The sequence below is a fragment of the Erpetoichthys calabaricus genome, chromosome 1 (assembly GCF_900747795.2).
Source record: "Erpetoichthys calabaricus chromosome 1, fErpCal1.3, whole genome shotgun sequence".
Lineage (NCBI taxonomy): Eukaryota > Metazoa > Chordata > Cladistia > Polypteriformes > Polypteridae > Erpetoichthys > Erpetoichthys calabaricus.
Window position 1 is genome coordinate 709,252 of NC_041394.2, and position 15,224 is coordinate 724,475.

Below are 15,224 nucleotides of genomic sequence, written 5' to 3' on the forward strand. Positions count from 1 at the left end.
AGCGGTAACCCTGCAAAAGCAGCCCAAACCAGAAAAGGCGGCTGGCAAAAAGTGGCTTACAAATTAAACGCGTGTGCATTGTACTTACTGAAAGCGGCGTTACGGATTTTGCAAATGTTCATTTTTTCCCTCTGCTTAAAAAAACATGATTATGCGGCGTATACTACTCCGCGGGTTGGTATGCAGCGTGTAAAACAGTTTGTCGCGGATAATTTGCCTTTTACTTTAATACGAAGACAATTTCCTGTTAGATTTGCCTTTGCGATGACAATTGATAAGGCACAGGGCCAAACTTTCAAAAAGATGTGAATGTATCTGCCAAAACCAGTTTTCAGTCACGGACAGTTGTATGTTGCTCTCTCCAGAGTTCCATCTTTTCATTCACTTACTGGTATGCCTGCAGGAACACGTGCAGCGAGCGAGAGAGAGCGAGCGACACACACGCATACAGGTACACGAGAGAGAGAGCGCTGGACGCATAAGAATAATAATACTTCATTACATTGATTGATTGGTGTTTTCAGTATTCAAAGCGCTATCCACACAGGGAGAAACCGGGAAGCGAACCCAAAATCTTCCACAGTCTCCTTACTGCAAAACAGTAGCACTACCATTGTGCTACAAGGCAGTTAAAGAATGCACCGGCCTCAATTTTGTTTTCACTTCTGTTTACAGCGATCGGATCGTAGCGTGCATTGTTGCAATGTTACTTTTCTTGGTGGCTTATTACATTACGGATGTTTCACATGTTAATTTTTTTCCCTGTGCTTACAAGACATTTAAAAAGTGTTTCTCAAGTGTGACTCCGGAACAACTCAGTACGCAAGCTATTAAGCGTCAACACCGAAGACTCGCTACACCTTAATGAACAAGTGCTGAAACTTATCCCTACCGACGAAGTAACTTTCACCAGCATGGCCTCCATCGTCACAGACGATCCCGCTTTCAGTCACGGACAATTGTATGTTGCTCTCTCCAGAGGTCCATCTTTTCATTCACTCACTGTGGTATCCACAAACCCACCCCATTTGGACAACTGTGTCGTTCAGCAAGTGTTCACCCATCAATACATAATTATGCGGCGTATGTTACGCCGCGGGTTGGCTAGTTTAACAATATTTTAGCAAAACAGAAATTGCTTGACACGTTTTGAGTCAGCAACTGTAAAAAGACGTATGGATTGTGTGATACTAGTAACGCAAATTTTTTTTTTTCCCCATGGACATTTTTCACAACATTTGCCACTGTTGGTCACCAAGCAATCTTGTTTATGAGAATTTCTCTTATATACTTTAAGGAAAACATGAGAGCACAACCAGTAAAAAGTACATGAAGCAAATGACAGATAAAAATAATTTTTAGGTGGAGTATTCCATCAAGTATAACCTCCATGGACTTCATGACACATCACATCAAGGCGCTATATAACCTCACATTCTGTTAGCTTTCTTAATGGCTTCTGAACACGGTCTGGCAGTTGATTGTGTCAAGCCCCCTGTGACTTCTTAATCCTTCTCATATGGTGGACTTTTGATTTTCAGACCTCCCATTGTGTGTTGTCACACACACGTGCTCATGGGAGGCAGCTAAAGGGCCTGAATGAGAGTAATTCCACACCAGGCCAGGGGGTGGCAGAGGACACTCACTCTTTATCTCACTTCTCTGCAGAACAGTTATGGGAAATTCCACCTGACCATGATGACATAACTTCCTGTCCTGCCCCATTGATGACATCACCACCTGTCCTGGACCAATGGATGATGTCACTTCCTCTGCTTGCCTTTAAAACCGCCATCTTGACAATCTCAAATCAGTTGTGTGTTGGACTCAAATCAGTACACATCTGTACAACTAATTTATCCATTTGCAGCCAGAAATATTATACAGGTGGCTGCCCCAAACCTTTTTCTTTTGTTTTCATTTGTCTGTCATTGACACTGTTCATCCGTGACATTTTTACTTCCCAAGTGTAATGCTTGACATTTAAAGCCAATAAACTTCATCGGCCACAAATCTGCCCACGCCTGTGTGCTGCCCAAGTGCCTTTGTGATTATTCTACATTATGTACCAGACCACCCAGCTTGTTGTTCACAGTCCTATCCAAATCCTTTATATTTACTAAAAACAGTGTCCCCAGTACTGACCCCTGAGGTGTGACTGAATAATTTGGGGGAGTGTCTGCATACTTTTCGGACGTATCATGGACTAATGGTGCCCCCAATTGAAATGTGTAACACCGCTGCTCAATTGCTAAAGCTCAGTTTGCAGCTGCCATTCTGACTGTGTTTGGTTACCAGACACTAATTTTCACTTTGCTCCTCTTACCCTGCTCTTCCGAGGAACATTTACTCCTCTTGGCTCAGGCTGGGTCCTTTCTCTCATGTCTGTTTATTGATATACAACAGTTTGCTATTTTGTTTTTGGGAATTAAGGAAGAATAAAAAGATTTCTATGGAAGCTATACATGTGTGGCAAGTGTGAGATGCATTATAAAGCAATCAAAAAGAAGGGTCATTGGGAAGTACCTCACATGAGCGAGTCAATGCATTGTAAACCTCCATGGCACTGCCATGACACCCCGCCAACAAAGAACACACTGAATTCTCCAAAGGCGTAGGCAGAAGCATAGAGAGTGAAATCCTCTACTTCTCGGCTATTCTGGTGACTGCAAGGGAACAACTTGACCAAAGAACACATGACATGGTACTTGACATTACTGATCCATACCTCTCACTCCCAAATGTATAAAAGAGGTTCCATAAAACTGGAGATAATATTGAATAAGAACAAGTCATTTCCTGTGAGCAGATTAGCACGTTAGCCTGAATTTAAAATGGTTCTCTTTAAATATATGGCAAGGCTTCACACAAATTGAAATCACAATTATAGGCTCCTGTGTTAAGTCCCAAACTGTGGAAAACACCCTGCACTGTTCCTGTGTAAGAGTTGAATTTGCACTCTGGTTCAAATTGCACCTAGCAGGTGATCAGGTAATTGTTAAAAGAAGCCCAACTTTATTATCTGCCGAGTTTGTGCTCGAGTTTTCATATTTTATCTTCTGAGCTTATGCTTAAAGGATGAAGCTGTTACTTTATTATTCACTGTGATAAATGAATTTTAGTATCTTGATAGCAAAACATAAATGAAGACGAAAGGAAAGGTCATATGTAAGGCATAATCATTGTTGTATAGTAACACTTAGGCTAAGTTTCCTGTCGATGTATCCAGCACGGATTATAAAAATATTAGACCACTGATTAACAAACCATGTGAAAAAAGAACAAGGAGAAAAATCTCACATTTAAAAAGTCACGTACTCCTAAAATGAACAGGACTATCAATTAGCCTAGTGGACTGGCTTAACTGTGGTTATTTAAGGCATCAATGTTGGTCATGTCCTGTGTGGCAGACGCCTGGAGGATGGAAGGACCGGGAGAGAGACAATACCTCCTCCGGGACACGAGGGGGCAGCCCCCATTGGTTTGAATTGGGGCCATGGGATTGGAGCTTGAAAGCTCAATCCTGTTGGGGCCTGTGGCCACCACCAGGGGGCGCCTGGACCATTCCAAAGCCCTGGACTGCAGCACTTCCACCACACCAGAAAGTGCTGCAAGAAGTTCGTCAGGGACCACATGGAGGACATCCTGGAGCAATATAAAAGAGGATGCTCACTCCATTCGAAGAGCCAGAGTTAAGAGGTGGAGGACAAAGACTGTGAGGAGAGGAGCAGAGGCAGCAGAGAAGAAGAAAGATGGACAGAAAAGGAAAAGAGAGAAAAGCACTGAGCTGTGATTGTTGGTGACTGTGCACGGTGCTGTGTAGACACAAAAGAGAAACAAAAGCGTGTGCTTGTGGGACTTGTGTGTCACGTGTGTGTCTGTCTGTCAAGGCAATTTACCACACTGGTGAGTACTATTGGCTGTAGCCAATCATGTTAAAAGTTTTCCAATTATTTAATGAATTCCTTGGAATTGTGATCTAAATCAATGAATTGTATAAACAGAGCAGAGAGGACGCTCTTCTCCTTTGTAGCACTTGCTAATAAGATATGATGTGTTGCCTCTTACAAGATTTAGATAAAGAAAGATGACCGACACTTTCTCCTGCCTGTGTTTTTTTGCCTAAACTGGGGAATTCCAGTGATCTAGTGTGTGAATTTCTTCCTTACTTCTTTACCTCATGACTACAGACCACTGGCGCTTTACACCTCGCATCACGAAGACCTTTGAAGCGACTGGTCCTGCACTATAGGAGTCCTCCTGTGGTAGACCACCTGGGCCCACTGCAGTTTCTATATGGGAAAAACACTGAAGTGGAGGATGCATTTATCAATCTGTCCATAACTAAAAATGAAGTGAAGACACAACTGAGGAAGCAACATACAAGAAAAGGCACAGAACCCAATGGAGTCAGTCCTCAAGTCCGGTACTCACCAACTTTGTGGTGTCCTGTGTCACCTGTTCAATCTGTCGCTAAGGTTTGAGGAAGTGTATTCTGCATTGTGCCAGTCCAAAGAAGGCAGGTGCCTCTTCACTTAATGACTACAGACCAGTGGCACTGATGTCTCACAACATAAAGACCTTTGAGAGGCTGGTCCTGGGCTACAGGAGTTGAGTCCTCTTGTGGTAGACCACTTAGACCTACTTCAGTTTACCAGTCGGATTGGAGTGGAGGATGCAACTATTAATCTGCTCCATAAGGCGTATTCTCACCTGGACACAGCTGGCTGCACTGTGAGGAGGTTTTTTGACTATAGAGTGACCATTCAGCCATCCCTTTTAAAGGGTAAACTCAGATCTTCAGGTTGATGAGCCTGTGGTGTCCTGGACGAAGGACTCTGATGGGCAGACCACAATTTGTGAGACTCCGGGACTGTGTGAGCAACACTGGAGCTCCTCCATGAAGAGTGTCGTCTCCTTTTGTCTTAACCCTGTACACCTCAGGCTATAAATATCACTGCAGGTCAGGTCACTTGCAGAAATTCTCAGATGATTCTGCATTTATGGGGCGTATTGATAAAGGGGTACAAGACAGAGAAGAGGAGTCTGGGGGGAACTTGTTTCTTGCACAGAAAGAATTGTATGCAACTTAACATTGGCAAAACAAAGGAACTGGTTATTGAGTTTCACTGCACCAAAAAGCCTCTATGTTTGGTCACTGCTCAGGGAGGGGATGTAGAAGTGGTCCACTTCTACAAGTACTTGAGGGTCCACATTAATAACTAGCTGGACTGGTCTTGGAACACAGAGAAACTGGATAAAAAAGGGCAGAGCAGGAACTTCTTCCTTAGTAGACTGAGTTCCCTTAATGTGGGAAGTGATGCCCTTCACAACTCTGTGATGGCCCGTGTGAAGTGTGACATCACTTCAAGAGAGGCCCACCGTGTCAACAAGCTAATTAAAAGGGAAGGGTCAATTATGGGATGCTCTCTGGATCCCTTCTGGAGAGCATGAAGAGCAGACTGAGTGCCACTATGAACAATGCTGCACATCCTCTCACTGACACACAACACTAAGGACCTTCAACAAAGCGGTGTCAAGAAACGAGACTGGGGCTCCTTAATACCAACAGTAATATGCCTGTTTAGTGCCTCACTGGGACTGGCACTGCTAAGTCAGACGTTTTCTGTCTTTTGAATTTTCTTCTTTGTTCAGACCAAATTGTGTGTCTGTCTGTCTATCTATCTATAAATTTATTTGAAGAGATTCTGCAAAAATCCAACTTTTCCCCTGGGGACAAATAAAGTTCTATCTGTATTACTTGTCACACAGAAAAGTACCATTGTGCATGAGAGGCTGAAATCAAAGAAACCACCGGGACCAGATAATATTTACCCTTGAGTTCTTAAGAAGGCTAGAGAGTTTAGATATAAGCCCTTGACGCACATTTTTAGGAAGTCACTGCGCACTGGGGAAAATGGCAAATATCATCCAGTTATATAAAAAGGGGGACAGGGCAGATCCAAGCAACTATAGGCCCGTAAGCTTAACGTGAATCACAGGAAAAATTAATGGAACAAATTATTAAGGAGAAGATTGAGGAGCACATGGCAAGTTCAGGGTGATGTTTGGAGATGGGTGCAGAATTGGCTCAGACGCAGGAGTCAGAGGGTGACCGTGCAAGGAACCTCATCAGAATTGGCTGATGTTATGAGTGGTGTCCAGCATGGGGCAGTGCTGGGGTCGCTGCTCTTTTTAATATATAGAAATGATTTAGATAGGAATAGAAGTAACAAGCTGGTTAGATTTGCAGATGATACCAAGATATGTGGATTAATGTCTAAAAATTGAGAGCACACCTTACAAGAAGGAGTTGTAGTGGACTCTACACTATCAATTTCTAGAAAGAGTTCAGAAGTCATTAAGGCGGCTAACAGAATGTCAGGTTATATAATGCCATGACGTGTGGAGTACAAGTCACAGGAGGTTCTGGTGAGGCCTCATCTGGAGTCCTGTGTGCAGTTTTGGCCTCCAGGCTACAAAAAGGACACAGCAGCACTAGAAAAGGTCCACAGAAGATCAACTAGGCTCATTCTAGAGCTACAGGGGACAAATCATGAAGAAAGATTAAAAGAGCTGAGCCCTTTCAGTTGAAGCAAAAAAAGATAAACAGGAGACCTGATTGAAGTGTTTAAAATGATGAAGGGAATTACTTCAGTGGATCGAGACGGTGACTTTAAAATGAGTTCATCAAGAACATGGGGACACAGTTGGAAACTTGTGAAAGGGAAATTTCACACAAACATTAGTAAGTTTTTCTTTACACAGAGAAACAGATACTTGGAATAAGCGACAAAGCAGTGTGGTAGACAGCAGGACTTTAGGGACACCTTCAAAACTTGACTTGATGTTACGAAGGACGTTGAAAAAGTGTCTGGACTTTTTTTTTTAACCCTGTTTATTAAGATTTTCAAAAGCAAATGACATCACCTTTCTAAATTGTCACCTTCCTTTGCCATGCAATTTTCCCAGTCACATGACACTCACAGCCTTGTTGGGCTGAATGGCCCCTTCTTGTCCAGATTGTTCAGATGTTCTAAGATTCAAATCAAACCCAAGCTTGTCGACACTTTCACTCAATTAGGCCTTTCTTCGACATCAGTAGCAGTGGTAGCTCTGAATAGACACGCGTGTGAACTTTGGGAATGGGGGTGCTGATGTAGTCCAACTCCAACTGTAAGACGGCCAGTGACACGGCAAACCAAAAGACAAAAGGACAGAAGGCAACACGAACGGCTCAGTGACAAGTCACTGGAATACACCGCCATTGCCAGAACTACAGATATGTGGAAGGAACACAACAAAAGGGCCTGCACCATACTGGCAAGCTTGTTGCTTTCAAAAGTCGGAGAAACTCACAAGTCCTGCCATCTCCTGTCTCCGATACAAGCTTGCAAATAAATACAAAAATTAAAAAAGCACAGACAACATCCATGAAGACATAAATCTGGAACTGACCATCTAATTCAAATGGTCTGTCTCACCAAAATGGAGTTCGCAAGCAACCGAGGCTCAAGCATCAACAAATGTCGGTGAAGCCCAACACAAGCTGTGCCTGAATGTGTGAAAAATGTGGGGACAATGATGGAGAACAGGCGGCCATGAAGTTCACACGATATTTAAAACATTGCAGGGGGGGTTTGTATTCAACTGGCTTTCCACTGCTATAACCTGGTCATGAAATAAAATACTTTTATGTGTTGCGTACATTTTACTTCTGCCGATGATGATGATGGTTGATCGAATGGCTGTATTATTTGTCCCGTGAGTCTGTGTCCTTGTTTTTATATGAGGGATGTTCAAAATGTTTCTGGACTTTCGTTGGAAATGGTGAAGGCAGGAGGAGGAGTAGTGATTGGTTGGGTCTGAGAGTGGTATGTGACTGGGAAAATTGCATCGCAAAGGAAGGTGACTGTGTAGAAAGGTGATGTCATTTGTTTTTGAAATTATTAAGAAATAAAGTTTAAAAAAAGTGCCGAAACTTTCTGAACGTCCCTCATATTTCTGTTGATGTACAGATGTGAATCTCCCGTTGGGATTAATAAAATGTATCGAATCTAATAATCAAATGCGTATTATGATGTTTCCTTTCTTCCTTTTCCTTTTGATTACATGCTCTCGCCTTTTGTTTGAATTATTATGCGTTACTAATCTGTGGTGCAGTATTTCTGGCGCTCTACCAGGACAAAGGCAGAGAGAGTTCATCAAGGACGGTCGTTAACACTAGAATTACCACAGCTTACGAAAAAACTCATAGATCCGTCCCACCTTTAATCGCTTCTTAAATCCGTTCGCACCTCTCCGCCAGCATCTTTTGTCCTGTAAATGTGCCGATAAACACAAGCAGCCGGCTATTCCACCCCCCCCCCACCACCAACTTAGAACGTGCATGAACTTCTCCCAGCTTATGCCTTGATTGATTATCTGCGAGTGAAGTGGAGTTTTAGAGTGGAAATAATAGATTGTTATTTGGATCACACGCATTTCATGTGTGTTCCGTTTCTACAATAATCTGTGTAAACACATTGTTAAAACAGAAACGTTTTTCATATTTTAGTAGTAAATGACAAAATGTTGGCATAAACTATATAATGTATGTAGACAGGAAGTGTATAATGTGTGAAGCCTGATGTCCAAATATCAAAGAACCACTTTCACAAAAGGTACAAATATAACAGAACAAGAGCGCTTTTATTCAAAAATATAACTGCAGAAAAAAAAGCCGCTTTAGCATTCGACATTGACACGCATTTACATCGACTACCTCCGTGGTGCAGTGGTATCAACTCCTGACTGGTAATCAAAAGGTCACAAGTTCGATCCTGTATCACTCCATTTTGAGAAGTGAACTGCTCTTATTCTTACTATTTTAGAATATAAATATACATTTGATTTCAGTCTATAACAGCTGGTGTAATTTATGATACTTGTAAAGGTTAGCTTTTTTTTTATTATTATTATTCAGTTTTATTATCTCAGCCGCGTTCACGAGCCCAAACACCCCCACCACATCTGACACTGCTGTTTTCACATAAAGACAAACTATAACAGAGGTAAACTCAGATCATGACGACCCTTCTACATCGGAGCAAGAATGCACATCGCACTTTTGCCATCACTGTACTTTATATATGTACATGGGAAGCTCTGCAGTCTACTTGAGACTTTACGTTGTAGGAAGTAAGTAAATAAATAAAGATAAATGGGTAAATAATATTCGAAAGCAATGCTCAGATGTAGAATGCAAGCGACTCTACACGCTAGTGTTTAGATCTGGACGATGTATGCGCCCCAAAAAAAAAGTCTAACTGCATTCTCGTACCATTGGTTGCACACTGAAGAGTCAGCAGTCACTTTTCGTGGCATTACACGTATTTTTTGAGCATGCCCTCTGCACTTTACTTGTGACTTTAGGCTGTAGGAAGTAAGTAAATAAATAAAGGTAAATAGGTAAATAACATTGCTTTTGAATACAGTAATCCCTCGCTACTTCGCGGTTCACTTTTCGCGGATTCACAACTTCGCGGATTTTATATGTAAGCATATCTAAATATATAACGCGGATTTTTCGCTGCTTCGCGGGTTTCTGTGGACAATGGGTCTTTTTACTTCTGGTATTTGCTTCCTCAGTTGGTTTGCCCAGTTGATTTCATACAAGAGATGCTATTGGCGGATGGCTGAGAAGCTACCCAATCAGAGCACGCAGTTAAGTTCCTGTGTGCTGCTGATTGGCTCAGCGACGGAGTGCTGCATTAACCAGGAAGTCTCATCTCACTCATTCAGCATTAACGTGCTCTTGCTACTGCATTCAGGGGATTATCACCTTCATAGTCATCATTTTTACTGCGCAGCATATTCATCACCATCAGAACGTCATATATAGCTACGTGTACATCGTTATACAGTAAGTGTAAACTTATCTACCGATTTCTTATTTAGCTTAGCAGTTGTCCCTGTTATTAATAGAGTAAAGGGTGGGTTGTAAACAATACAGGGAGGGTTTAAAAACGTCCAAATACACGCTAAATAATTAAATAAATATGGTGTCCCTACTTCGCGGAAATTCAGTTATCGCGGTTGGCCTTGGAACCTATCTCCCGCGATAAGTGAGGGATTACTGTATTATTAAAAGGGAAGGGTCAATTATGGGATGCTCTCTGGACCCCTTCTGGAGAGAATGAAGACCAGATTGAGTGCCACTATGAACAATGCTGCACATCCTCTCACTGACACACAACGCTAAGGACCTTCAACAAAAGGGTGTCAAGAAACGAGACTGGGGCTCCTTAATACCAACAGTAATATGCCTGTTTAGTGCAGCGTAAAGTCGCAAGTAGACTGCAGAGCTTCCTGTGTACATATACAAAGTACAGTGATGGCAAAAGTGCGATGTGCATTCTTGCTCCGATGTAGAAGGGTCGTCATGATCTGAGTTTACCTCTGTTATAGTGCGTCTTTATGTGAAAACAGCAGTGTCAGATGTGGTGGGGGTGTTTGGGCTCGTGAACGCGGCCGAGATAATAAAACTGAATAATAATAATAATAAAAAAAAAGATAACCTTTACAAGTATCATAAATTACACCGGCTCTTATAGACTGAAATCAAATGTATGTTTATATTCTAAAATAGTAAGAATAAGAGCAGTTCACTTCTCAAAACAGAGTCATACAGGATTGAACTCGTGACCTTTTGATTACCAGTCAGGAGTTGATACCACTGCACCACGGAGGTAGTCGTTGTAAACGCGTGTCAATGTCGAATGCTAAAGCGGCTTTTATTCTGCTGTTATATTTTTGAATAAAAGCGCTCTTGTTCTGTTATATTTGTACCTTTTGTGAAAGTGTTTCTTTGATATTTGGACTTCAGGCTTCATACATTATATAGTTTATGCCTACATTTTGTCATTTACTACTTGAATATGAAAAACGTTTCTGTTTTAAAAATGTGTTTACACAGATTACTGTAGAAACGGAACACACATGAAATGCGTGTGTTCCAAATAACGATCTATTATTTCCACTCTAAAACTACACTTTACTCCCAGATAATCAATCAAGGCATGAGCTGGGAGAAGTTTGTGCACGTTCTAAGTCGGTGGGGGGATGGAATAGCCGGCTACTTGCAGCTTGTCTTTATCTGCACATTTAGAAGACAAAAGACGATGGCGGAGAGGTGCGAACGGATTTAAGAAGCGATTAAAGGTGGGACGGATCTACGAGTTATTTCGTAGGCTCTGGTAATTCTAGTGTTAAGGAGCTCACAACCACTGACCTCAGGACATGCTGGAGCAGGCAACAGGCAGCACGCCAAGAGAGAGTGAAAGACCACTGCAGTGACATCACCCTCAATTTAGTCAGTGGCGGCCCCTCATCACAGCCTGCTGTGGACTTTAAGCTGTACATTTTCTTTAATACAATTGTAACCAGAATTGAGCGCACTGTAGCTTTTGGTTCGTTTTAAATAAGTTATGTACGTATCATCCACTTACATGCAATTACAGCAGAGAAATCTTTTCAGACACCTGTGACAATCTGAAGACTCCACAAAGGGAATGTAAAACATTTTACTGATTAGTGCAGGCACTCTGTGACATCACGGCACATATTGGAATAATATGTAAGAATGTGCCATCTTGGTGGAATGGAACGAAATCTGTATGTGGCACTAGTCAGCAGAACCTGCAAACAGCTCACTGAATGAGCTAAAGAGGTACAAATCTGTGCACAGCATCGGTCAGTGGAAAGCCTGACAGACCCTCAGAGAGACAGATGCCCAGTAGGCCTCAACTCCGTGTCAAGAAAAAAGCCTTCATGCTCTTGGCAGGCCCATCATCACATAACCCACTGAAGAACTACAAGACATCTGTGCCATTCCAGTGGCTTCTCTTCGCTGTATGCAGGTATATGAGAAATTATTATACAGCAATGGATCTCAGGTGTGAAAAGCATATTAAAATTATCCTTTATCTTGTGCTATGTTCCTCTTGTTTTACTTTCTGCAGTGGTTGCCTTACTCAGCTGGGATGCCCCGATTATGAAAGGAGTTGGGGAGAGAGTATTTTCAGGACAGTTTCTCCCCCAGACAGACAGAGGGAAGCCCCCTTGGTTTCCAGTGGGGCCACGGGTCATGAGCATGGGAGCCCAACCCTGCTGGGGCCCGTGGCATCCACAAGGGGGGGCACATCGAAGTTTTCATGGCCCTATTTGACCACACTTCCACCAAACCCAGAAGTATAGCCAGAAGCTCGCTGGGCACCTGGAGTACTTCTGGGTGTCCTATAAAAAGGGACCGGTCGCCACCACTAAATGGCCAGAGTTGGGAAGAAGAAGACAAAAGTCTGAGGAGGAATGGAGGTGGAAGGACTGGCAGAGAAAGGGATTGTGTTGGGCTTGTGGGCATTGTGTGCTGTGGAAGACAAAACACTAAATAAAGCGAGTGTTGTGTGCTAAACCGGTGTCCTCCCTGTCTCTGTAGAGGTTAGGGTGGCCGTACGCACCCTTGGGCATCACACGAGTTAAGTTGAACCTCACTGAGCCTGTCAAAGCACAAACAGCCATTACAGACGCAGGCAGCTTGATGCCACATCTCAGTTATCTATTACAGTGCTGCCATCTACTGGATAGCTATAAAAAAATTTATACATTTATTTATTTATTTTTAAGACGCAACAGCTTGCAGAAGATGTTATCAATAGTCTGCAGTTATGTTGTCTGAGAAAAATCATAAAGCTGGTGATGTTTTGAAGCAACTAGATTTGTTCAAGATGAACATTTTGATGATAACGACAGCCAGAGACAGTGACAATCAACTGGATAATGTGTCACCTGTAGGCTCTGGCACTGATGCACCCCAAGGCATTTCTTCTTGTTATGACTGCAAGGACAGCACTACATAGACATTCTGAGCACAAACTGTCATCAACTGCCAAATGTGTTGCGTGCCACAAGTGTGGACTTCGCTAATCAACGTGTTATATTGACGGCACATGACCTTCTCATCCTGCGCTCTGTGTGGTGCCACATGTCTCAAGAACTCTCATTTAAATGGAGACCTTTAGTTGTGTTGCTGGTCAAACTGAAGACCTTAACAGCTTCTTTACATTTTTGACCGAGTTACTATTGATAATAAAACCATTGCTTTCTAACACATTTCTTTACATTTTTAACATATTTTGACAGACGTCATTATTGATCATGTATGCACAGACTGATACTGCAGTGTCCTGGCAGTAAATGCTCCAGGAGTCCATGTGCTAACAGACAATAGGAGCTGCGATTCTGAATAGAACACATCCCCTGGAAGCACGCGTTCCCTGTTTGATACATCAAGCCAAGTCTTAAATGTGTTGGAGTAGATTTTGGTTGTTATGGTAGATGTTCTGTGACAAGTGCGGCTCTCAGAGACACCTGTAAACAGGACAATCCTCATAAAGTGCATTTCCCAACATGAAACGTGGTCCATCCATGGTGCTAACATGCCTTCCTGAACACAGGGAAACATTTAAAATGTTGTGGCCTACTTGAACAAATCCACAGCTAAGGAGAGTCTGGCAAAGGTCTGGCTTCAAGAATGTAAGACAGCAAACAGCAATGATGGCGTCTAAGAGTGCCAGAAAGTCGGCAGCTGCTCTGAGGGAGGACAACCAACTTAAATGGATGGGATTCAGTGAGATGTGCTGAACGCAGCCAGTGAGTGTTTACCTGTGATCACTGCATCATCAAAAGGAGCCAGAGGGTGACAGATATCCCATCATTAAAAACATTCATGTAAAGGACTAAGCTCTGCGAATCCTGACCACATTTGTGTATAAGCTTAATGCCTTCTCAAAGAAGAACTCCTTCACTAGTCAACACAAGACTAACACTCCTGTGCCAAGTGATGGCAGAGTGGCCAGGCACCATTAAACACCAGCATCTCCGAGTCCACTACCTTCATTTTCAATAAAGTTTTACAACCTAACTCGAGACTGGTGTTAAAAGAAGAAACAAGTGGTAGGATGACACTGAGGACGTGGGCAAGAATCAAATTCAGTGCTTTGATGGGGGCATTTCTCCCTCAAAGTCCTCTTGCTTGATGGTCGAAGCAGCAAACCAGTCCCCTCAACAGTACAAACTTACAAAGCCATGACAGAGCGAGAATGTCACTGACTCAGCCCTGGCACAGCGAGTTCAGTTGGTACATTATGTGCACCAAAGCCTTAAGACTTGTGAAAGCAAAGCCAGCCGTGCTCAATTCCCACAGCTCTTATTTGAGATGGCACTGAAACCTGGCACCGCTCAAGGTCAGCCCAATAGACCAGGTTATGTTAGTCAGCTTACAACAAGGAATCTGGACAGGCCGTCTCAATAAACGCTCTTCTAATGTTGTGGGTCAAAATAACAAAATATTTTCAAGCCACACGTCACTAGGGGCTTGTTGTCATTTTATTAGAGGCTTTCTCATGTTTAGGGTCTCAGTAACTCTATATATACTGCTGGGTGCCACACAAGCTCTTGTTTTTATAAAAACTCTTATTGTCAAAGTCAAAAGTGGCTCAAAAACAATAACGACTGCTTGACTGACTTCCTGTCCAGACAGGAGTGCTCTAATTTACAGGGATTCAAAGATGTCTTAAAGAATTCACCAAGACGTAATTTTACATCTTAAATATTGTAGCACAAAAAAAAAAAAGATAAACCATTACTCTTTATAGATTATTATTTTATTATTATTCATTATATAAACTGATGTTGACATTCTGTGCAGCATACATAAAACTAAAGGCAACATTTCTAAAGGCCTATGAATATAAAACGTTCTCACCTCTAAATGTCCAAAGGTATTGCAGTGCTTCATATAGACCATCTGTCCACGGCAGAGCACTCTGCACGGCTGTGTGAGGAAGTAAAAAAAAAATCATTACATTGTGAAGAAATAAAAGTGCAACACAAATTTAACACATTTAAAAAGCAGCTCAAGTGCAAAAAAAAAAAAAATCAAAAGGGGCTTCAATTAAGGGGGTCTGCACACACTCGTGTAAACAGGTTTTGGTGGAATTTCTTCCCCCTTTTTTCATTATAAACTTCTGATTTGCTTTCACCTTCTTTGTATAGACTGCAGGTTAGGTGGATTGGCGATTCTAAATTGGCCCTAGTGTGTGCGTGTTTGTGTGTGCCCTGCAGTGGGTTGGCACCCTGCCCGGGATTGGTTCCTGCCTTGTGCCCTGTGTTGGCTGGGATTGGCT

The 15,224-nt window shown here is 42.4% G+C and overlaps 1 protein-coding gene across 4 annotated transcripts in view; it reads right to left on the reverse strand.

Moving 5' to 3' along the window:
• LOC114644085 (uncharacterized) overlaps positions 1 to 15,224 on the reverse strand; it is a 113,319-nt gene that overhangs the window by 74,934 nt on the left and 23,161 nt on the right. For all 4 annotated transcript variants that reach the window (XM_051935543.1, XM_028792329.2, XM_028792330.2 and 1 more), the window contains one exon: positions 14,804 to 14,872. In XM_051935543.1, coding sequence (XP_051791503.1) covers positions 14,804 to 14,872 — 69 coding nt within the window. The remainder of the gene's footprint in view (positions 1 to 14,803; positions 14,873 to 15,224) is intronic.